The sequence below is a fragment of the Engraulis encrasicolus genome, chromosome 14 (genome assembly GCF_034702125.1).
Source record: "Engraulis encrasicolus isolate BLACKSEA-1 chromosome 14, IST_EnEncr_1.0, whole genome shotgun sequence".
In the NCBI taxonomy this organism is placed as follows: Eukaryota; Metazoa; Chordata; class Actinopteri; order Clupeiformes; family Engraulidae; genus Engraulis; species Engraulis encrasicolus.
The window spans coordinates 47,012,927-47,038,498 of NC_085870.1; the positions used below are offsets into that span (position 1 = coordinate 47,012,927).

The 25,572-nt window shown below is 41.5% G+C and overlaps 1 protein-coding gene and 1 long non-coding RNA gene across 3 annotated transcripts in view; both read right to left on the reverse strand.

Annotated features, from left to right (window-relative positions):
- LOC134462778 (zinc finger protein 850-like) overlaps positions 1-12,973 on the reverse strand; it is a 49,868-nt gene extending 36,895 nt beyond the window's left edge. For both annotated transcript variants that reach the window (XM_063215986.1, XM_063215987.1), the window contains exons 1-5: positions 12,293-12,973; positions 11,439-11,632; positions 10,907-11,011; positions 8,239-8,334; positions 7,253-7,363 (exon numbers count right to left, since the gene is read on the reverse strand). In XM_063215986.1, the coding sequence (XP_063072056.1) occupies positions 7,253-7,363; positions 8,239-8,334; positions 10,907-11,011; positions 11,439-11,632; positions 12,293-12,623 (837 nt within the window). In that variant the 5' untranslated portion in view covers positions 12,624-12,973. The remainder of the gene's footprint in view (positions 1-7,252; positions 7,364-8,238; positions 8,335-10,906; positions 11,012-11,438; positions 11,633-12,292) is intronic.
- Positions 12,974-16,358: 3,385 nt separating this feature from the next.
- Positions 16,359-18,110, reverse strand: LOC134463377 (uncharacterized). The gene is made up of 3 exons (XR_010037737.1): positions 18,065-18,110; positions 17,508-17,539; positions 16,359-16,499 (listed from the first exon to the last, which is right to left on the reverse strand). It is a non-coding gene; the product is annotated as an uncharacterized LOC134463377 (long non-coding RNA).
- Between the last annotated feature and the right edge of the window lie 7,462 nt (positions 18,111-25,572).

The window sequence follows — 25,572 nt, forward strand, 5'->3', positions numbered from 1 at the left end:
ATAATATTGAAGAGGCGGCGCAGATTAAAGTGTAGTTGCCTCCCTGGCATAAAGCCAGTCTGATCAGAATGCACAATATTACAAATAAACTTTTTCAGTCTATCTGCAAGAATCTTACCCAGTATCTTGGTTTCTGCAGGCAGCAGTGAGATTGGACGGTATGATGAAGCCAATAGGGGATCACGTCCAGGCTTTGGGATAACCGCTATACTAGCATTGTATAACGTGGGTGGAAGCACAGCAGTTTCCTTAGAGTGGTTAAACATGCGCATTAGTAAAGGCGTCAAATCTGGTTTAAACTTCTTAAAAAAGTCCATACTAAAGCCATCTGGCCCTGGGGCTTTATTAGTTGCAAATGATGAGATGGCAGAGTTAAGTTCAGTTAGGGTAAGGTCTGCATCTAGTACTTCAATCGCCTCTTCACTGAGTTGTGGCAACTGTATTCTGGCAAAAAATGCTTTCATTTTTTCTTTATCTATGTTGCCTTGTGATTTATATACTTCTGAGTAGAATTCCCTGAATCTGTCGTTTATCATCTTAGGGTGGGTTAGTGTATGGCCTGAGCTGCTTTTAATTTGATAAATAGCCCTTGATGATTGCATTTGCTTTAATTGCCTGGAAAGTAAGTTATGTGGCTTTTCCCCTAGTTCAAAGTGCTTCTGCTTCATGTGTGTCAGTAACTTAATAACATCTTTTGAGAGTAGGTCATTATACTCATATCTTAGAGCCACAATTTCGTTTAACAATTCTGTATTAGTATTAGATACCTTGTAGCTGTTCTCCAACTCAGTAAGTCTTTCTTGTATGTCTGCTAACCAGAAGTTTCATATGATATTATATCCCCTCTGATAAACCGCTTTCAGGGTCTCCCACAGTGTAGAATCATTTACATCACCCCTGTCATTTGTATTGAGGTAAAAATATTTTTTTCTCCGTTATATATTTACAGATTTTTTTTGTCCTTCAAAAAGGAGTTATTTAGTCACCAGCTGTATTTTACCTCCTCATGGTTCAGTTGAAGGTCCGGGAGTGATCAGATATCACAATATTATGGTAACTAGAACCAGAAACTGAAGAGATTAAATTGAAGTCCAAGAGGAAAAAATATATTCTTGAGTAGGTTTTGTGTACTGATGAGAAAAATAGAAATCTTTTTTTGAGGGAATCAGCAGTCGCCAGACATCCACAAGATTGTAACCTTTCATTAGGCTGTTAAGCGTGGTGCTACTTTTGGATTTCTGTAACTGTGGTCGTTGTCTGTCGACCAGGGGGTCCACCACTGAGTTGAAATCTCCAGCCATGACCACCTTAGAGTCAGAAAGGTTTGGTATAGCCCTGAAGAGGGTTTGAAAGAACCCTGGGTCATCAAAGTTAGGCCCATACACATTAATTAGTGTTACTGGCATTTGATTTAGTAATCCTCTAACAATCAAATATCTCCCGTTTTGGTCAGTAATTGTTTGCTCATGTTGGAACATGGTTCGTTTGTGTATAAGGATAGCAACTCCCCTAGCTTTGACTGAAAAATTGGATTGATATATTTGTGTTGCCCACTGTAACCTTAAAATCCTGGCTGCAGTTTTCTTTATATGTGTTTCCTGAAGGAAACATATATCAGCTTTGAGTGATTTTAAATGCGCATAAATTTTACCTCTTTTTACCGGACTATTCATGCCCTTGACGTTCCAGCTTACTATTCTGACTGCTCCTAAATTACGTGTGTTATGATCTCCTACCGTTGCTCTGTGAAAACACAGATGTTATTTTTTCAAAGACTGTGATAGTTATTAACATGTTTGTGCTTGAGTAAACAAAATAACAAAAGACCAACGCGAGAAAAGAACATTCTCGCCTATCCCTCGTCCCATCCCTCCCCTTCCCCATCAACTCCATCATCTCAAAGTCAACGTCAGCAACGAATGTAATCGCGAACTCACGTTCCATCTTAAAGCCGACTCAACAAACTTCTAGTATTAAATCTGGTGGCAATGTCAAATAAACCTCGCGTGCTGTTTAGCAGTAATACTCATCAAAACAAGAAGAAAAGAAAAGAGAGAAAAAAAGAAAACAGACGGTCAAACGTCCATGAAGGCAAAGCCTACAATGTTCAGAGAATCAACGTTACCGTATGATTACTGGGCATGCACGTTTAATAGTCACTCAGTCTCTTCCTCTGCCGCGGCCGCGGGTGTGTCCTGGCTCCAGCCATCCACCATCTCCCCTAGGAATGCATTGGCATCCACAGGAGACTCGAAGATTTCAGTAGTGTTCCCAGCCGTGACGATGAATTTGGCTGGGTGGCGAAATCCATACCTTATCTTCTTGGTCTTGCACTTCTGTTTGATGTCCGCGAATTTTTGACGTCGTTGAATGATGTCCGGTGACAGGTCTGGGTAGATGAACACTGGTTTGTCGGCATACTGCAGGCCAGAACTTTCCCGTGCGAGCTTAATCACGAGCTCTTTGACAGACAGGTGGTGGAATCTCACCGTGATGGGGCGAGGCTTCGGCTTGGTGCGCTTGCGGTCCGTCCGAGATGTCGAGTTTGAGTTTGAGTTCCTAAATGCATAGTCAATTCGGATGGGCATATTGAAATGTTCCTCTCCCAACAAAGCGGGAAGTAGATTTGACACAAAATCGGACAGCTTGCCACTTTCCGCCTTCTCTTCGATGCCCACTATGCGAATGTTCTGTCTGCGTGCCCTTTCTTCAATGGAGCTTAGCTTGTCTTGATGTTCCTTGCATTGGGCAGCTAGGATACCATATTGTCCTTCCAATTCTTCAATTCGCTTCTCGTGGGAGATAGTGGCTTCCTCCGTTGTGACCACTCTCGCGTCTATGCTGGACACCTCAGTTTTCAGGTTGTTGAAAGTAGTGCCCAACTCCGTAAAGCGCCTATCCACATTGTCACTGAGGGTGCTAATGGCGGCTAGCACATCTTGAATTGTAGCACCTGCTTCTGTTGCCTCGGTCTCTTCTGGCTTCGAATTATTGCCTTTTCCTGAAGGGAGACCTTGTTTTCTTGTCACGGTTTTGCCGTACATTGTTTTATCATTGGTTTTGATGAGTAAAAAAGTAAATAAAGTGTCAAAATGCGAAGTTTAAATTCGAAGTTTGTGGAGCTCTCACAAAACACGTCTACTCCATAGCACCCTCGACTCCGCCCCCCAGCGCAGGCGTTGTTGTTGTTGGCTTTTAAATATGAGTTCTTGTTTGCTCGTTGTCTGTAGGCCTAATGCACAATGGCGATAGGCTATGCTTCATAAAAATACATTTCAGACCTAGTATTTTCAGGTGCGTGGTTTCATTTTAGTAACTGCATTTCTATTCAGTCCCCGGCAGAAATGACGCGCCCGGTGGACTGGTTGCGCAATGGGCTGTCCTCGATTGATTGGTTTCATACTGGGTCTTATAATAACGCCTAGGCCTATCTCTGTTTCGTGGTTTTTCTGTTCGCATTTATCGACAGGACAGTTTCATTAGGCCTAATTGCATGCCGCCCGACGACGCAACCCTTTTTTAAACGACGTCAAGCCAATATCCACGTTGCTGTTGCAGATATGATGAACAAAACTGCGTTGCATTTTAATTACTGAATTGTAGCCTATGCATAGCCTATACTAACTGGCTAAGCGTTGCCAACATTGCTGATGCAAACGGCTACTGGTCATGTCGTGATATAGGCTACCTATTTGGATAAAATCAGCGCACGTCTTCTAATTAATTTTATACTTCAAGAGGCAATAAAAGTGCAGGGTTTTCACATCTTAACAAAAAAAAGTTATTCTTGTCAACAGCATATGCCTATGCAAAACGGCCCTGAAGCGAATAGAGAGAGAAAGGAGAGATTCGAGTCTTTCACCCACTTGGAACTGTTTTGGATTCTCAGTGCGCAACTGAGTTAACGCGTTCTGCCTGTTTTCGACCTTCCTCATTCAACTGTTTCTGACCCGTTAGCCATAGGCCTACGTACCGGTATTTTATCAATGTAGCCTAAAATGCAGCTTTAATATCATAATCAAACCAAAAAATATATAGGCCTAACTTGGGCCACAGGTGAGTAGCCTACAGCCTAGACCGATGCTGTAGCCCAGTGGTCTCCAATTAACTTTTCCCAAGGGCCAAATAATGTAGAGCAAGCGAGGCCGCGGGCCAGACCCCCCCAAAAAAATAAATAAAAATAAACTAAAAATAATAATAAAAATAATAAAAATAAAAATAAATAATAGAAACACTGTTGAAATATTAAAATATTAGTAGCTGTTGCAATATAGTGCCAGGGAGGAATGTAAATAAAGACCAACTGTGGAAGAGAGAGAGAGAGAGAGAGAGAGAGAGAGAGAGAGAGAGAGAGAGAGAGAGAGAGAGAGAGAGAGAGAGAGAGAGAGAGAGAGCACGTTCAACTGCTGAATGCATGTTCAACTGCTGAACGTGCTCTCCAGCAGAGCCACTTCAGTCACGGAGGGAGGGAGGGGGAGAGAGATTTAGGCTACATGACAAGACCTAAAACAAATATAGGTCAATGTGCGCTAAAATTCCAATTCGGTCGAGGAACAAACGTCATTTCCATAGCGATTAAATCTCATTGAACTCGTGCGCTGCATCTCACCTCTGCCTGAACAGAAAAGACGCAAGCCCATGCCACAGGTGACACCCAGGCAGATGAAATAGTTAGTTTCCAGGAATGCTCGTCTATATATTTCTTTATTGCGGTCGTTTTCGAAAATCATATTAGTTTTCCTCCAACGCATTCCCGATGTATCATGCATTCTCTGCTCAACTGATCTCGCATAACGCGCCCCTACCAAACTACGGGGGAAAAATATCCTCCACATTTAGAATAGGCTACTACAGTACGCCAGCTAAAATGCAAAGAGGGTGATATCACAAATACACAAAAATAGTGCAGGGGAGGAGAATCGTCCACATTTAACAGAGGACAGTGTGCTCTAACTGCATAACTGAGCGCTCTCTCTTGGTTGAACAGAGGGAAACACGCTCACCGTTGGGGCTGTCGGGGAGATGAGGTGGGCCATCAGGAATATTAAACCCTATTCTGCCTAACTACTAGCCTACGTATGTTTCCTGGACATTTCTGAAATTCGGGTTAGGGGTAGGGTGGAGCAAGGTAGCCTACTGTTCTCAGATGCTCCCGTGGCGCCTTCAGATAGGCTAAATTAGGAATGCGATACAGTTATACACGTGCGATACAGAAATACAGATACGGTCAGCCAGACCTTCAATATTACGAGTGCAAGACAAAGCAAAACTGATATAACAAAGACATACAATAGAAGCAAAGGAGAATCGTTTACATCTGCAAACAGAAGAGAGTTGAGAAAACTCTGACGACTTGGCTTAAATAACTGTGCGCTTCGCGCCTCATGACTCTCCAGGTTTAATAGAAAGGGCGCGGCTCACCGCGGCGCGCAGGCTGCACCCAGCAACGTTGACCTTCAGGAATACTCAGCTAATCTTCTACCTGGCTCTATATTTCCAAGACATTTTAAAGGAACTGGTTTCGTTTTTGTCCTCCCTTCTTTTGGTAACGACTGTTCTCTGGAGCTTGAATTGCGTTAACGTCTCTACATGTAGGCTACTGCCTTGCATAAATGATACTTCCAAAATACGGGATAATTGTCATCCAAACGTCACATAAATGTGAGTAAACAAAAGACAAAATGTATCTGGCCTGCTAAATACATAAAAATAGGGAAGGAGAGAATTGTCCTCATTTTCAACCAGAAGAGAGGAGAGTGCTTCGATACCGCACAATTGCGAATGGTCTGATGACCGAGGTAAAGGCAATGATAAATAACGGCTTGTCTAGATGTCTAGGAGACAACAGATTGCACTTCACCATTTTCCCTCATTGTCAATGTCTGTCATGAGACTGTTATTATAAGATTTAACTGTTTGTGAATGCTTAGGAGAGATGACTGACGTTTTTTGTGATCGAAAATCGCGCATGGCCACAAATAGGCGCATTTATGGTTTCATTTTTAAGGACCTCATGGCGGGCCAGAAATTTGCTGCCCCCGGGCCGCAGTTGGCCCGCGGGCCGTTGTTTGGAGACCAGTGCTGTAGCCTATTGACGGAGGCAATTTATGAATTGAAAAAAAAACAAAAAAACATGCGTAATGGAATAAACTTGTGGATGGCGAAATCCTACACTATCCTTGTACACTGAGTGGTGTATTCACAAATAGGATACATCTCATCACAATACTGTCAAATTCAGATAGGCCTAGGCTATGTGGCTGCTATTAACAAATGTCTACTGTCTCTGCAATTAGTAAATGGTCTGTGACATCGTCAACACTCCATCCCATAAGCAGCAATGTTAGGTACAGCATGACGTAGACCCGTACAGGAAACAAAAGCTATAGAATGTTGAAAACCCAACCACGCGTTCTCTGGCAGTTGAGAAATAGCGTTCCTGCAGCAGAGAAATTCTCCCCCAAGAGGCCAATTTGTGAAATGCAGCTTTCACCAGGCTTTTACATACAACAGATGCTGTGTAACCCAATAAATGGGTAGTGGACATGAAAAAGCATAATAGGACCCCTTTAAATATATTTCTTTAAAATTTTGTATTGTAGTGGTAGGAATGATGGGGGACTGGAAGCGTTGCGTTTCGGGGATATACCTTAAGCAGTCGAAGGCGACTGCACAGGCAGCCTAGTTTTACACTAACACTTGTGATATTTAGAGGATTTTTGTTGGCATCCATTTTATTTTGTTTCACTTCCAAATAAATGTAGACTTGCATAGATAGAACAATGTTATGTTTTCAAATGATACAAGTCTTTGGATTACTATGGAATTGTATTACTCATTGCGAGGCTACTGTGGTAGCCATTTCTTTTTTTATTTGTAGGCCTTCATGGGTAATTTCATACATAGTACAGTATATCCATAAGTTAGTCAATGTAGCCTATTTGAGAGAATGGGCTTTTATGTGACAAATAAAAGCACTTGACTTGACTTGTATTTTCAGGCCGGAAGTGTAATCTGGCCCCCTAAAGTCTCTCTTCAAAAAATCTGGCCCCTTGACCAATTTCACCCCACCATCTGGGGCAGATTATGATTGGGGGGGGGGGGGGGGGGGTAATATTAGATCGGCCCCGGGCCACTCTACACCGGAAAAATGGGCCTCAACATCAAAAAGGTTAAGAATCCCTGCCCTACACTCGCCTAGCCATATCTAGCCTGTGTATTAATCTGACCCTGCTCGCCATCCATTACGTACCTCATGGAAGCTCGGCACAGTTAGCAATTCTTCCAGTCGAGAGAGGAATTCACACACCAGTAACTGCAGAGCTGCGTCATAGCTTGGACCATAACGCAATGGATAGATTTCCTATTAAAAAAATGACAAGATATATTAAGACAATTTCGACAATTTAACTATTTATTTTCATTTTTCTGATAAGACCATTTTCAAATTTTTTATTTACGTTATTCCTTAACAGATTTCTTTTTCTCCTTTCACAAGTAATGATTTTAAGAAAAAAACCTTTTCCGGTAGTGTCTAATTCCATTGAGAACTCCATGTGACTGTTATATTAGATGATCCCATCCATACTTCCACATTACGGCCCATTTCAACTCCCTTTGCACCAAAATACTTCTTTGTAATTAAGGGATCACAGTGTTTTTTATCCCAATCCAGCCCTCGCTTGCGGTCTCATGCTTTGTTGATGCCCCACCTCCTTGGACAACAAAATTACGTTTCCCCGCTGTCAGCTTAGCCACAACAACTATTGGGGGACATTTCCCCATCCAAGATCTCCATTGCAAATGAGAAAATTATCTTTGATTTTGTGAGGTATTGAACTAAATTTCTGTCGCATTCAATGACATCTTGTGATGTCAACATGAGGCCACAACACAAGCGCAAGGGAGGACAGGAGTTGGATTCTAATATACGGACTTCCGTCCTCCCTTGCTCACTTGCCTCCTTGTGGCCTCGTGATGATGTCACAAACAACAGAATTGTATTTCGATATCTCGCAAAAGCTCACTTCTAATTTTCTCATTTGCAAACGGGATGGTGAATGGAGAATAGTCCCCCAAAAATTGTTGTGGCTAGACTGACAGCGGGGAAACGTCATTGTTTTCTCCACGGAGGTGGGGCATTAGCGAAACGCGCGGCCACAAGCACAAGTGGAGGACGGGAGTCCGCATATTGGAATCCACCCAAGATAATGGAAAGGTTCCCCATGTTAGTCTCACCTGGAAGAAACTCCTCCTGTATGCAGGACTCTTCAGAAGGCCCTGGATTAGTTCTTTGAATTCCTTGACAGCAGCATCTACTGTCTGGCCCATATCCTTTAAAACAGGAGCAGGACAACAACCCATTCAGCACAACAAGAGCCCATACTCTGTGTGTGTGTGTGTGTGTGTGTGTGTGTGTGTGTGTGTGTGTGTGTGTGTGTGTGTGTGTGTGTGTGTGTGTGTGTGTGTGTGTGTGTGTGTGTGAGTGAGTGAGTGAGTGAGTGAGTGAGTGAGTGAGTGAGTGAGTGAGTGAGTGAGTGAGTGAGTGAGTGAGTGAGTGAGTGAGTGAGTGAGTGAGTGAGTGAGTGAGAGAGAGAGAGAGAGAGAGAGAGAGATCTGCCTTGGGCTAAATGTACTGTATGTAAGTGTGTGCTTTATGCTTCAAATGTGAGTAGTGACGTGTGTAAAGTCTTGTGTATTCTGTATTGACGTATGCTACTGAGCACTTTAATTTCCCTCTGGATAAATAAAAGATACTCTACTCCACTCTACATACTGCCCCACAAACCAAAAAGGCAGTAACTGTACAGAGCTCCAAACCTTATTAAATGACTTTAAAATGATCATGTAGTTCAACCAGAGTGTCTGGATTACATAACCTGGATTACTACTTACCAACAGGTTCTCTTGGCATACTTGGCATACAAAGTTCAACACCATGTGCAGTTGAGGACGTTTTACTTTTTCATTTCTTTTTTAACTAAGTGATGCTCTGCGTGCAGCTCGAAAAACGATCATTTGATTTAAAAAAAAAAATATATATATATATATATATATATAGCTGCAAGCAGCAATGCGGGGCCAAGCAGTAAACTTGGCAAAGTTGCCACGGCAACAGAAGGAACTGTAGCGCCCCCTTTGGCCCAAATCTCGCCAATGTTGGGGTGCATTCCTTGGAGGGGAAAATGGGGAGAGAGACGGGGAGGGTCGGCAAAGGACCTGGGCTGGGAATCAAACCCGGGTCAGCCGCATGATAGACGAGTGCCCTACCGGTTGGCCACGGCAGGGCCTGTGCTGCCCTTGATTTATATTGAGTAACACATTTCCATTCCCTCTCAAATTAGTCTATAAAATATCAGCAAGTAATTTCTATACTTGAGAGGCTTGCTCTTTGGACAGCAATTATAATCCTCTGTGATCATTCTATTTAGTAAAATTGTTTATATGACATACAATATTATGGAAAAGAATCAGGAGCCTACTGAAAATAGATATGGTCTTTGAAATCCTAAACATAAGAATCCTATAGGCTGCAATGTAATGTTGGCCAGTCTTTTGAGAGACTGGTCTGAGGAATTGGTGTACATAGAAGTAACGTGTGTGTGTGTGTGTGTGTGTGTGTGTGTGTGTGTGTGTGTGTGTGTGTGTGTGTGTGTGTGTGTGTGTGTGTGTGTGTGTGTGAGAGAGACAGAGGAACCGAGAGAACAACAATGGTCTCTCTCTCTCTCTCTCTCTGTGCAGGGGCTGGGGCAGTGGGGCTTTGGTTGACACTAGAGCAATAGCAGAACTACGCACACACCTAAGCTCTCGTCTCTTGTGTGTCCAGAGACCCCCTGCTGAGAATGGTGTCAGTGAACGTGCGCAGGTGCCGTTGGCAAAGGGGACAGAGAGATGAGAAAAATCCCTCCATTCTTTCCACAATTTTGAATGGCTGCTGTGAGCTGATAGTTTTTTCAATCGTTACGAAAATCCATACCTGGGTGCAACATAGTGTGAAGATGACCTGTGTACCAATATTTTGAAAATTGGGAGTATGGTTAAAAAGATACAGGCAAAAATGTAACTAGAATTTTGACCTGCTGGTGGCGCTACAGAGTTTGAGCTGGGGATTTGATTTTTTTTTGTGGTGGGTCATGGGATGGACTTCTGTTTGTGTAAAGAATCCTAGCCTAATTCGACAAACGGTTACTGAGATATGACCTCACTTCCTGTTTTGCCACTTTTACGACAATTTTGATTGGCTGTCACGGCTAAACGATAAAAGATATCCAATATTCCTTGAGACCCCATGTGTAGCTCAGTCCAGAGATACTATGTACCAAGTTTCGGGCGAATTGATCAAAAAGTGCGGGAAAAATAGCATTTTTATTGAATTTTACAAAATTCAAAATTGCGGGAAAACTATACACGCAGGGTACAATATCATCACTAGTTCCCGGATTTGTCCTGGGCCAAGGATTCCAGGGATACCACATTTTTGAAAATTGGACCAGCGGTTCAAAAGTTACAAGCAGAAATGTACCTGCAACTTTGACCTGCTGGTGGCGCTAGAGCGTTGGGGCTGGGGACCTATAAATCGCTGCGGGTAATGTTGATGCTGCCTCGAATATGTGTGCCAATTTTCACAACTTTCCTATGTACGGTTCTATGGGCTGCCATAGACTTGCAGAGGGAGAAGAATTTTGACTGGAGTCAATGAGGGAACTAAAACACTAGGGGCCTTCGCCAGCTTCGCTGCTTGGCCCCTAAAAAAAACAAGCAAAATGGGAGCAAGTGCGGACATTCAATTTTGTATTCATGATGGTCGGACCCTTTTGTCCTGCACCTGCGATTTGGATGTGTACAGTCCTCTACCTTACATGACATTTATAAACCAATGCCATTGTTTTTAATAGTCAGTTCTTACCCCATCACTGGAAGCGATTTCAGCAATCCTGGAGACTCTATCCAAGTGTGGGAGCATCATCTTGACTGTGATGAATGTCGTATGATGGCATGAATCTAAAGCAAACTGTCAAAGACCAACTTAAGTCAAAGACCAACTTAAGACATGCACTGTGTAGGATGGTGGCCTGAGTAGGTATAGCAACTAAACTGCTCATTGAAATTGTGCTCTCTACTGCCACATTTGACCTTTCCATGCATATTTACTGAATAATAAACTAAAATGTACTACTATGTCCAAAGTACAGCAAGTTTTGGTAATTCAATGTCTCTTTCTGGTCTTTCATAGCGGACAATGAAGAAGGTCCCCCTTTTCATGTAAAAAATGTAATTTTCCAAGTCATTATGAAAACTTAGAATTTGATAGTGGTAGGTCACTATTCATGAAAAAGGTAACATTTGTGAATGGGTAGCATGAATTCTAGAAACAAACTACTAAAAATATCACACAGTGCCACTTTAAAATGTAAACCTTTTGCTTTGTCCTCATTCACCTTTGTTCTCAGGCCAATGAGCAGTTCAATCTTTTCCTCAGTGCTCAGCAGATCGGGGACCAGCTCCAAAACAACAGAAACAAACTCCTCCACCCTGTTGTAGGACTGGACTTGGCGCTGCTGGACCACTTGCCAAATGGACGCTGACAGTAGCCTCAGAGGTGGGAACCACATGCGCAAAGAAGACGACAGATCTGCAACAAGTATGTAAGAAGTTAGGAGTTGAGCACTATGTTCCCAAAACTCCCTAATCCTAAAAACAGTAGGCCTGGTCCTATGGTGTGTGTGTGTGTGTGTGTGTGTGTGTGTGTGTGTGTGTGTGTGTGTGTGTGTGTGTGTGTGTGTGTGTGTGTGTGTGAGAGAGAGAGAGAGAGAGAGAGAGAGAGAGAGAGAGAGAGAGAGAGAGAGAGAGAGAGAGAGAGAGAGAGATACCAGGTGTCAATGTCTGATTTGCAATATAACTCTGTATGTTAAATTATTGCTGAAATCATGCTCAAACAACTGTTTAAATCAACACTCTAAGTGTGAATTGAACTCTCAGAACTTAGCACTAAATTGAGTGAGATATATCAGTTCTGTGTTGAATTAACAACATTTTTTACTGTCTTATTCCATAAGGGACTTGGTCCAGAAGCCCATCATAAAATTCACCCACTCCAATATCACCATGTAGCCTCTCACTATTAAAGTTAATTTGACACATTAATAGTCAGGCCAAGGAAAGAGAAAGAGCGAAATAAAACACAGAAGGTTTTAATTTGTAGACCTATGCCATCCAAGACAGAGAAATAACCTCCCTCGGCGACTACTCCAACATAGTAGCCCATGTCTGTTCTTTCGAGACCTAGACTCACCTCCCCACTTACCGGTGGGCAGACCAGACACTTTCCTCCCCTCAGTGGTCTCCTCTCTGGTTCTGGAGTCAGCTTCAGCAATCTCAGAGGTAGATGTGACGACGGATGTGCCAGTGCCAGCAACGTTAGCTTCTTTCGATAGCTCTCTGTGAATGTGTCTCTTTTCGTGGCGAGTTAAGTCACTGTATCCACCATGGCTAATTGAAAACGTTCGGCAGCACACAGAGCAAAACGCTTTATGTGGGTCGTCGTTGACTCCTTTAACCCACGGAACTATGGCTTCCCATGCTTTCCTGTAGTTAGCGACCCTTTTCTTACAGAGTTGTTCCATTCTTCAACCGTTAAAAGAAGATGCTTCCTCTCAAAGGCTTTAGACACAGGGAGGGACTTTAATCCTTCTACACATATTCGTTCCTTCATGAATTGGAAATACCCAGCAAGGAAAGAACTTTCAGAGTAGCACCACAGTGGGTTTACTACCCATAAACACTCTCTGGTAGCACTAGCCTAGGCTGAATAAGGGCAGCGCTATGGACACATGCCACGTGTAGCGCCTCAATCTTGGGCATGAACAGATACAGCCAACCCTTATTTTCAAATGCCAACTCACTTGTTCAACTACAAGATAGCAACGAAATGAACTATTCAGCATTAAGTGGAAAGCCGAAACGTTCTCTGATAGCTTCTTCACGGTGTTGTTTTGAATTGGCGGTTGGCAACAACCATGCGCATTACTGCCCTCCTCTGGACTGGAGGGTGGCACAACGCACAAGCTCCCAAAAACTGAGCTGGCCTAAATTAAACTTTTCAGGCTACTGGTTCACCGGGAAAGGGTTGTTGTGAGTGCGACACGATTAACTAGGGTGGTTGAGAAAAAGGAGACGGAGTCTATTTTGATTCATTTCAGTAGCAGAGAAATTCCCACTGAGTTCTACTTGGGTTACACGAGATATCGAGTGGGGGAGTTTATACACAAACCTTTAAGATGCTTTTGTTCTGATTTGTTCATTCCATCAAATGCTTTTGGAGAAAAAAGAAATACATCACATGTTAAAATGCATTGCTGAAGAACCTATTTCCATGCAATGCTATTTCAATGTTAGAGAAGTTAGGTGCATGCTTGAACTTCTATGCGTTCACACAGCAGTTAATTCATTTTCAACGTTTTTTTTTTAACTTTTATTTTATTTGATCATGTATTGTATTGGATTGCAATAAATTAGGCCTACAGAAGTAATTTCTAATTTATACCCTATTTCAACTCACTGGTGAATAATTTACATGAATTCACAACACTATATAGGCCTAGATTAGGCCTATGTCACCATGTAGCCTATCTACAGTATGTGGCTCAGACATTGTTCATAATTAGAAAATTGACTAAAACTTATCAGCTATGGTATGTAGAATCTTCATATAATGAATATCTGTCAACATCAAGGACAACATTAGAAATATTATTGATGATGCTTAGGACCTCCTATGGCTTGTTAGTGGTTCAACTAAAAAAATAATAACTTTTTAGAAAATCGTTTTTTCCCCTTATCTTTGAAAGGCTGTGAAATCAAAAGGCTATGAGATGCAACTTGCTATCATACAGCAGTATACTCCAAAGACACATGGATTTCAGGGAAATAGGGAAATATATAGGCTAGAGAGTTTGCCATACCACCTATACCAAAAGCTATTGACATTATTTGTAGGCCTAGTGATGCAATTATGTATGAGCGGGAGCATAAATTGCCATATTATAATATTTTATTTCAATATATTAATGAAAATGGTCATTTTGATGGTGGATATATGAATTGGAATATTTATCTGAATTAATAATGGTATTTAATCCACTCCACAAGGCTGGTATAACAGCCAGAAGTTGTTTAAGAGAATTTTTTATTTAGGCGATTTTACATTTTTTCTTCAAATGGTGTGTTTACTAAAGAGGCTGTAAAACCACAAAGCTGTGAGATCCAGCTTGCTATCATACATGAATATACTCCAGAGATTAGCTTTCAGAAAAATATAGTGAGAATTGATATGGTGGGCGGGATACTTATTCCAATGAAGGCTGCACCAGAAAGTTGCATGGAATTTAGCATGGCACGCTAAAGTTAGCCAAATTATTATAAGTATTATAACTTACATATACCAGTAGATATACACATAAAAACAAAGTATGTTTTCTGTGTGGATGGTATGCACTATATTAATGTTTGTTAGTGTGGCATATTATTACCCTTTTTGGAAAAAAAGTATGTTTATGGTGTTTCAACTGTTAGCTCAGTGGGTTAAGGTAATTTGAGCCACCACGTTCAGCTAATTTGAGCCACCATTATAATCAATGGTAGTTTGCTGCTGTTTGCTGCTGTTTAGCGGTAGCTAGCTCATGTTTGTGTACTTTTGGAGGAAAAATTAAGGAAGATGACATGTGAAAAGAAATGAATGCAGATGAAAAGAGAGGAGACAGAAAAAGTGAAAAAATAGGATGAACACTGTCCAGAGACATGTGGCTGTACAGAATTGTGATTTAGTATGAAAAGGAATTATGAATTATTGACTTTTTCCCTTTTTAATTTAACCGGCTCAAATTACCAGATAAGGTGGCTCAAATTAGCTGAAACGGCTCCTTCCAAAAAAGTTGCCACATCCAGGGTTTCAAGACTTGTGGGGCCTAAATAATTATGTTTTATAATATAATTCCAACACAAAATGATGAAATATAGTAGTTATTAATTATACATTAAAAGTGCATAGATGGTATTTTGTTATTTTCCCAAGCGATTTACCAAAAAGTGGCTCAAATTACCTGAAGTCACCCTACAATAGGTCCAATTTCCTCCCAAAACCCCCAAAGACGGATCATTTTCAGGTTTTTGTTCGATGGTTGAATTTGATTTTTCTTCTGGCAAAATTGTACACTGCTAGTAGTAGGCCCATTCGATTTACCATCAACGTGTACATCCTCATGCAGCCTGCAATGAATTCTGGATGAAAATGTTATGATGGTTAGATTTCCCGTCCAACTTATCAAATATCGGTCATTTTGCATCAACGAGGCAGGTGACATGTTAGTAGCTTGGTTCTCACCGAGGCTCCGGAGTCCCCTGGTGGAGCGAAGCTACACACACTACCGTCTGGTAGCGCTGTCATTAACATGGTCTTCTCGAGTAGAAAGTAAACTGAGCATTTATTGCTTAAATATCAACGGCAGTTCGCTTTGGTGAGTCACAGGACAGATTATAGACTATATTGACTCTTCAGAGATGAACAGATTTTTTTTTTTTTGAGGAATTTGTTGGTCGTGAGTTGCAATAAATGCACCATTTATTTTCTGACTCGAGAAGTGCTACCAGACGGTAGTTTGTGTACACACACGCACCGTCGGTGAGAATCAGGCTAACATGTCACATGGTGCCAAACTATCGCTGGATGAATGCGACGGCAGTCAGACCTTGCAAGCCGTGCAGTTGCTTTTCCCCGTCATTGATGCTCATCTGCAAGGGTCTGCACACCGCCTCCAAGGTCACGCGCCCATGAACTGGTTGGACACTCACTTATGTGTAAGGAGTATTGTCACACCCCGACAGAAGTTTGCTCTTCACTCCACTTCAGCTCCTCCTCCCCACCTGCCCCCCCCAGTGGCCACACTGCTGCTGCCTGCTGCTGTAGCCTAGAACATTTAATTAGGAATATTATATTACTAATATTATGTTGACTCTGCATTGCATGATTCGTATATAATATTTTTGTCAGTGCATCTGCAGTAGACTGTAGGTGAGTTCCTGCTGTGTGGTGTCCACTCTCCTGTGCTGTTGTTGCTGTGAGATAATTTAATTAGGAATCTAAACTAATTTGATGTGACCCGAATTGTTTTCTTTTTTCTAAAGGAAATGGTGATTTCATCAGAATATTGTAATTTTCTGAAATCCTCAATGCATTTTAACTGCAACCCCAAAATATAACGATAAACAAATTACGTTTTTTTATGTGGGCAATGAATCTATAATCCATGAATGTGTAACATTATTGCTGGAATTATGGAAATAAATCAACATTTTTCTGGACAGGAGCTGTAGTAAGTGTGTTAGTGCATCTGCAGCAGGCTGTAGTTGGAGTCTTCCTGCGTGGTGTCCACTTTCTGCTGCTGATGCTGCTGTACCAAGCCCACTGCATCAGGTATACCACAGCCAGTTTGAAGAAAACCTTGCTGAAGACGACACGGGACACGACGGCTCAGTTTCTCATTGTTGATATGTCTACCCATAAGAATGTCATTTCACTTTAAAACTCTCACTATAAATACAAATCAACACAAGTTATCCCATTATAAGACACAACCAGGCCTACACTTAACGTAACGTAACGGTTACTGAGTAGATAAGTAAATAAGGGGAGAAAAGACCTGTGGAATGTATCTGTGTGCAAAATGCAGACATGTGGAGCCTATATTTATTTTTGAGATGTGGTGAGTGTGGGTGTGTACTGTGAGTAGTGTTTCTAGTCCTCTGTGACTCTGAAAAGAGTCTGACAGAGGAGTTAAAGCTGAAACCAGGGCTGGACTGCATGGGAGAAGAAAGCAGGCTGGGTATTTTCAGCCAAGACTGGTCCGCCAGGCATTGAGAAAGATGATGAAGGCTGTGATAAAAATGTTTAGTCATCTAGTATGAGCTACCTTTTGACTGCTACAGACAAAATGCTCAATTTATATCTGACTATCTCAGACATGCCTGCTGTTAAGGCATGAAGACAAATAACATTGAGGGGAGGTTACATCTAGGCCAAAATCATCGACAGTCCACCGGGCAAATGCCCTGTATGCCATATGACCAGTCCAGCCATGGATGAAACTATAATGTGGTTGTGCAGCTCGGTGTAATAATTACAACCATCTGATGGCTCCAGACTATTTGTGTCAGTGGGTAAAAGGTTATTTCCAAGATGTATCTTGTTTAAGTTTCGTTGCAAAATGACGTATCTGCCATTTTTGACTTCTGCATTTTATTATTGGAAATGACTGTTCAGACGAGCTATCATCTACAGCATTTGTGAATTCTTGTCATTCAAATATTTTGAAAAGTTTTCAAACCTAAATAAAATATAAATTACAATGCAATGCAATAGAATTCCCAATACAAAAATGTCAGTTTCCCAAAATGTTCCATAATGGATGTCATTTTGCAACAAAGTTCTTCATTTCTTTTCACGGGGCACTTACTTCATCCTGGCGAGGAACATTCTTATCAGCATCTAGAAGATTTCATGAACAAAATCATGAGAGAAGTGTGTGTCAATATCTGTCATGTAGTTTCTATCATGGGAAATATTTAATATTGATGTTACATGAACAAATGCAACAAACCTCAACACTACAGATAATTTAGCAGGGTGTCGTGTAACTAAAAAATGCACTTAGTGACCTCTGCCAAGGGTGTTGTTTGATAGAACATTTGACTTTGTTACACCCTAATTCTGTTCAAGTCTTTTTGCCTTGTTTTTGTGGAGTTAGAAACTGGAATGTCATTATTCGCCCTATCCCGCAATGGTGGAGATTCCTGGATCAGGATTTTGGGTCACCACCAAAATGCAATCACTGTTCCTTTTGTCATTTCCAACAACTCCACAAACTTTCATCAAAATCTGTTCTCAACATTTTGAGTTGAGTTGTCCTGCTAAAAAACAGACAGACAAACCAACGCGACCAAAAATATAACCTCTTTGGCGGCGGTAAAGAAGGTTTTCAAGGTGTGTGTGCGTGTGCATGCAAGTAATTACCTGAAGCTGCCGCCAATGGTGACATGGTAATAGACTCAGTAACAGTCTGAAGGATCAAACAGCAGTTTATTTGACATCTTTCATCCTCGTCAACAACAACAACTTTATTTCAAGATTCAAGGTCCACTTTCAAAATAATTATAATGTACTGTATAATAACTAATACAATACATAGACAAACAGAAACATTTTCTCTTTACCGTTTTATTCACTAATTTCATTACACCAACGATCACCCATCTTGTCTGCTTTTTTCAAATAGTACCATTGCTACTTACTGTGTTTGTACTTTGTCCACCCCCAGTAGGCCTACCTGAAATAGGTGAAACAGTATGTATATCATTATCTCTGTTCTTTTATTTGGTTACTACTTACAGTGGCTAGTCATGGCCGGATTAAGATGACTCTGGGCCCCTAGGCTAACATGTTGCTGTGGGCCCCCCAGAAGGCAAATTTCCGGACAGAATATAGTGTCATAATTACGAGCTAAAAATTAAGGATAACATGTCTATCAACCGTGGAGAGGAGTGCTGACAGCATTTAGAACTGTACTCAGCACAGCAGATGAATTTGAGTATGAACTTTCAATATGGCAGGTGGGGGCCCCTAGGCTACAGCTATATCTAGCCTGTGCGTTAATCCGGCCCTGCCTATAGTGACATGATGAAGCGTCTTTACTTACTCTGTGTCCTCCTGACATGAGAAGTAGTCTGTGAACTGTTTGAAAAACACAAGGGAGAAGCCTCACCAGTTGCCTCGCCATTTGAGCTTATGAATCAGACTTAAGTCAGGCTCAAACTACACGACTAGCGGCCCGAATCCCGTCTGAAAATCCCCGTTACAGCAAAAAAGTGGAACGTTGCCCCCCGGGACCATCGCAGGCGATTGTCGGGCAAGATTTTCTCGTCGTGTATGAATGTAATGGAGGCCAACTAGCAGAGTGTGGCGTGGAATATAGTAAACCTCCCTCCCGAAGCCTCAATACAATGCGGTAGCAATGAGCTATCGGACTGGCCCTTTAGCTCAGTGGTCTCGTAATGTGCCTCCCATTGTCAAATCGATGTGTTGTTGAGTTTGCGGCCCTGAGGGGGATGAACTGCGCGGGAACACCTCTGTCACACGACGTTCTAAGATAGAATTTTGCCGGCTCAAAAAGTCGCCAATCGCAAATCATAGACAAACAAATATTTTTATATATATATTTACGACTTGAAATAGAACGTTGGGTATTCTCTCTGTGTTTACGATCAGGGATAAGATGGACAGTTGCGATTCTCCTCTAGTGTGCGGCGCAACACGACTTCAAAATCAAGCGAAAAATCGGGAGTTGTGTAGTTTGAGCCTAGCTTTAAACGCTTTAGAGTTCCAAAGAACTTACCTATGACGTTTACGCTTCACTGAAAAAAGAAAGAAAACCAAAGACGAAGGTGATTTTGTGGAATAAGCAAGATGCTAAAACATGTCAAGCCCCTGGCAGACACCATCTGATTTCACACTGATAATGTTTACTCTGGAGATCGTCAACACCTTAGAAAGGACCCTTGTTCACTCCAGTTCCTCTTTAGAATCAGTGGAATAGCAAAGTAGGCTATATGTTCTATACTAGTGTTTCTCAACGGGGGCGGTACAGCCCCCCAGGGGGCATTGGGGAGCCCTAGGGGGGCGTTTAGAAGGATACAGTTGAGAGGGGGTGGTGCTTAGTTGTCATTGGGGGCATTTGTTCATTTACATGTTTTTAATACTAAGGGGGCGTTGACAGGGTTATGATGGGGTCAAGGGGGCACTGAGAGGCTTAGGATGAGGTCTAGGGGGCGTTTGTCCGGAAAAGGTTGAGAAATACGGTTCTATATTGTAGAGGGTTTGTGGGTTCTGTTAATTGTTGTTGTGAAATAAGGTGATCACTTACGACATGTCCGACAGAGACAGAAAACAAAGAGGCCAAACATCACAATCGAGAGAGCAGAAGTCACCACAGCAATCACCAATACTGTCAGGAGAAGAAGAGATAGTGAGATGAGGCACTCTGTATATCAGCAAGAGCAAGAGGAAGTAGGAAGGAGAGGTCTTGGGTCCTGTAAAGCATGAGGTAGTAACTTTCCCTCCCTTCTTTTTCAAAGTCTGACTATAGAACGTTAAGAGAGGTTATGGTATGAATGATTTTCAGCAGATGCAAATAGGCACACACTGAATTTTGTTAAATTGTACACGTTAAAACATTATTTTTGGTGTGTGGGGTTTTTGTTTGTTTTTTAAGTCAATGTGTGTGTGTTTGCTCTCTGGTTGTCATTTTAACTTCAAAACCTTTTTCTGGAATTTAAAGACTTCATAAAGAGCGTCTACTCTACATAATGTGAAAATCCCATCTGTATATAATAAGTATATATAAATTATCTGGCTCACTTATCAAGGATTTGGATTTGAAGTCTTCAGTGGACACCAGACAGAACGTTCCAGCAAATACGCCATCATGTAGGCCTATGTGTGTGCATGTAGTACCTGTAAGCAAACACAGAGGAGAAATAACATGTATTGCCAAAGCAGAAATAACAATGTATTATTATATGGTTGTGACGTCATCTGTCGAATGCTCCATTCATTTCAACGTTCGGACGTCTGTTATTTTTCGATAACGGACGGGTTGGTCTATAACAGACCGCTGTCAATGGCAACAAGACTTTTCACTGCTAAAGCAACTCTTCAACAAGACTCTAATCAGCTGCTGTGATAGACAGCACCCGTTGTCCTGGCTACCGCTGTCAATGGCAACAAGACGTTCACTGCTAAAGCCACTGGCTTGTATACAAGTCAGTGGCTAAAGCGAATGTTTCATATCACTCCGCAGGGGGTCCGGTCTTTTGTCACTCTAATCAGCTGCTGTGATAGACAACACCTGTTGTCCTGGCTAGCCTACCTAGCTGTTGCCTAGCGGTGTTCCAACTTCCACAACGGCACTGTTTTATTTTGCGCAGCAACAATCTTAACATTAAATAGGTCTAAAGAAATGTCCCCGCATGTGTGAATCATTTAAGTATATCCATATAATAAGCGGGTTAACTTTCGGCGAGTCGGTCGCTTTGTGGAATAGCAGCACTTCAGAGAGAACAAGACCCCTCCGCTCCGCGTCGGGGTCTAAAGATTCTCTCTGTCGTGCTGCTATTCCACGGTAGCGACCTTCTCGCCGAACGTTAACCCTTACTTATCAAAGACAGTCAATGTGAATTTGCAGCAGAATATGCATATTATGCTGGTCCAAAAATAAAAACTAAACCAGCGAAATGGAAAACTGGTTAGGGGGCCGTGTATCTCAAAGGTGCACTGAGTAGGATTGTGGCCAAAGTATTTCAACTATGCTGCTAATTGCTGCCTTTTGGCAAAGTTGATCTTTTCATGAATAATTTACTCAGTGATAAAATAATATTCTGGCAATTATATACTTTTTCTGGCAATTCAAAGTGGCGTACATGGAGAAGATCCACATGTGATACATTGCATTTCAACCAATAAATAACAGTAAAAACTTTGAGAAACTACATGAACAGTGGATGGCTGTGAGATAGCCAACCTGCAGATGTAGTTGTTATTTCGCTGCTTTGCCCACTAGTAGTAGGAGCAGTAGTTGTAACTGTAGCAACGTCGGTCGGCTGTGCTGTACTGCTCGGTGGGCATTGGCACTAGAACAAAAGAAAAGCAAGCCATTCAATAGATAGACTTTCATAACAAACAAGAAAACTGGGAAAACAGAAGAGCAAGGAGAGGGAACAACAGTGCTGGTTAGACATAATACTGTACACAGTGTGAATAAGCTACTAAAATTATGTACTCTATCTGCTTACCTGGAACAGCGTGTGGGTCACTAGGTGGAGAGACAGATGGAGGTTGTGTGTTGACTGTGTAGTTGCAGGTCACCTCTTTGATCTTTAGTGACCCTAAACGGCTGAATAAGTCATTTTCCTCCAAATGAAACAGACAGTGTTGTGTCTTTTTTTGTGGAGATAGGTCTAACTCCTGCTCAGTGTTTAGGTGGCATCTAGTGACGTTCCAAGTCTGTGCCGGTATTTCACAAGCAATAGCAAACAGCTTGTGTGCTCTGTTATGGCTGATGATTAGGCTGGGTTTCTGCAACTCACCTGTCAACATACACAAGATAAATAAACTGTCAGAGTGAATGTTATGAATATATAAAGCATTAATGTTTTCTCACACTCACCCAACAAAACCAGTGAAACAGAAGAAGAGTGATCAGAGGGAAATGCAACTCCAGCGCGTATCGTGTAGAAACATCCAATCTGCAGCTCTGAAGGTGGTTCTACATCTAACCATGCCTCGATGTCTTCCCACGTAGCAGACAGCTGGCATGAGGATGTATAGGGAACATATTCAGCTTTTCTGACTTTCTCTTTCTTTCCCTTTATGGAGAAGTTGCACCCAGATGCTGAGGACTGAGGAGGAACCGCACAGGTCAGAGTGGTGGTGTGTGTCGGTAACATGACTGCCGGGGATACAGACACCACGGGAGAATCTATGGGAAATTTATTCCCTGGAAAAAAAAGATGCAATATTGTCTCTTGTCATCATCAACATCATTGGAAAAAAATGAAAATGTGTTTATAAAACTGTAAGCCAGTGTTTCCTAACCAGAGGTACGTGTACCACTAGGGGGTAGGCCTATGCGAGCACACCTCAGGGAGTACGTGGAAAAATGTAGTAATAACAAATATATGGAGTGTAGTCACATTGGGATAGAGGAAAAGATGTACAGTAGAGCATGAGTAAGGGGGCACTCATCATATGCTTAAAGGGTACACAGGACAAAAACACAGCGGTAAGCAATGTGTAAATACAGCGGCTTGGAAACACAGCTGTAAGCAATGTGTAAATGCTATAAATGTGTTTTGTATTTTTATGTTATTTATTTAGATTCCTTCATTCAAAAATGGTACTGCACAGGATACCAGGCTATATGACAAAACAGTTAAGAGAGAGTCATTTAATACTTGCCACAGACATGGGAGAGTAACACCAAACCTACAAATAATAAACATTGCTTCACATTAAATGAAAAATCATGCACTGTAGTATTTCTCACTCAGCTGAAAGCAATGACTTTAGCCTTCAATGGTTTGTCATATTGGGCAGACATTAAATGATAGTGAACAGTAAGTCGGTGTACACTATAGGCTATTACACAGAGTATGCAGACAGTATATTTTAGTAATACACCATGAAATGTTATGATCATGCATAATAGTGATGACAGTTAATTTTAGCATTTGTCACACCAATATAAAGCGACTTTTTAATGTAGCAAACTGTATACACTTTAAATAACTTACAGTAAGGACTGATGACCCAAAGCATAGATGGCTGGAAAGCTGTAAATGATGCCATAATTCCTCTTTGTGTGAGACGGCAAAGGCTGTAACCATAGATATAATCTAAAGTACTGAGGACATGAGATATAGGCCTAGCCTAAAATACTAACGACGTGCCATAGCCTAAAATACTAACGAGAAGAGACAGGAAGTTTAACTGACTACATGTACATGTGCACATGAGACCTTTAGATGTGGTGAAGATCTTTCAAGGTGTCAACACACAGCTTCAATAAAACCATAGAACAGAGTAAAAATTGTTTTTTTTTCCTGTAGGCCTACTTCAGTTTCATCAAAAGTTTAATCTTTTACCAAGTTTCAACGGTGTAGATATATATACAGTACAAATAAGGCCTATCAATTCACCTTGTATTCCACTGAAAGATATTTGTGTCTAATAGTTAGGCTGTAAAAAGAGATTTGCAACAACATGGGCAAATAGGCCCAACGGGCTCTGCACTAGTGGAAAAACAATTTCAGCTCATGTGAGCAGGCCTGCTGTATCATGTCAGCCAGAGTAGGCCTAGAGGGAGGAGAGAAGGTCTTACCTCTGGTCTTTTGTAAAAAACACAAATGAACAAACTAGTTTGACAATGTTAGGGTTTATGTAAGCCATGTAGCACCCAATACTTACCAATGGTAATTATTCAAATTAAGAAAATGTGGTACACGCTCCCTAGCCTGGTCCTGACCATCCCATAACACTAGTACGTAGGATGGTGCGCGAGGCTACACGTTCCCAGCCTAGTTAAAGATTTTTTATGTCATTTTGTAAAGAAACATCTACATAATGTAGTGTGGTCCTACTGAAAAATGCATCAAGCTGAGAGAAGGAGAGAACAATCTCAGAATTAAGTTAAAATGAATATTAAGACCGTCATTTTTTTCTACTTGTGGGAGGCGTTTCACATAGCCAGAGAGTTTCACAACGTGCAGAAAAAATGGTTTAATGCTGGCTGTGGTGAATTAAAATAGTCCTGTGTGAGAATGAGAGCCCAAAGCTATACTAAACTACTGTACTGTATATGGCCATGTCTACTTTCACTTTGTGAGTCATTGTATCTGACAAAGACAACCAGAAAATGTAAATAGTCCTATACACTCATCAGAAACTAAACCTGAAACAACCAAATCTGTCTTCAACAAAAGGCTGTCTTTTTCAAACCATGGACAGTTGTGCAGACAACATATCAGCGGTTAAAGCCAAACAATTTTGTTGTTTTGAGGGTAAACGTGTTCATTTAGAATTTGATCCATCTGAATCAAATCTGAAAACAAGCTGGGACATGGCATATACAATGTTTAATAAGACTAAAGATAAAAACGAAGAAGGACAGACGTGATGACTTGATTTCACATTATGACTTGATTTCATATTTTCAAAAAGACAGTTATACCATGGAAGACTCGATATATCAAATGAAATTTAAGGAATTTATTGAGAACACCAAAGTATGCAGTAGTGATTCTCTTTGGTGCAGGCCCCCGCCTACTTCGAATAATTCTGATGAAGAGGGTGCATATCCAGCCGATGGATGAGGCAGGGGGCGAGAGCCTGCCCCCCTTCACAGGACGGGACGGGGACCAACTGGTGACTTTTGGTAGAGGTGGTGGCATCCACAGCAGACTACAGAGTGAACCATCGACCTAGGACCTCGATGACTGGAGCAGACGATCTCAGCATCACTCATGGTGTCAAGGCTGGAGACAAGATACTGAACAGTGCCTGAAGCAGAGACCCATCGCATCGCCTCCTCACAGGGCAGGGATCAACAGGCAATGGAGACTGGAGGAGAGGAGATTTCAGCAGCTCACCTGGTAGGTTTCTTCATCATGTTGTCCTTCGTTTGTTATACTTAAAAAAAACTTACGCTGAAATAAATGTTGATTCACTTTACTAAATAATTAATAAATAAAATAGACATGTTGACGTGCTGATAACTGCTGACTTCCACCATACTGAGGCATTTGTAAACTAAAAGTGACAAAAGCTATGACACATGCAGTGTCCTCAACAGTCTATGACATTCTTCTGTATAATTGACAACTACAAAACACAAGATTTTAGCATATGGGTGTATATGTTTTAGCATATGGGTGTAGAGGTTTGGTGGTTTGTGAATGTAGAGACATACG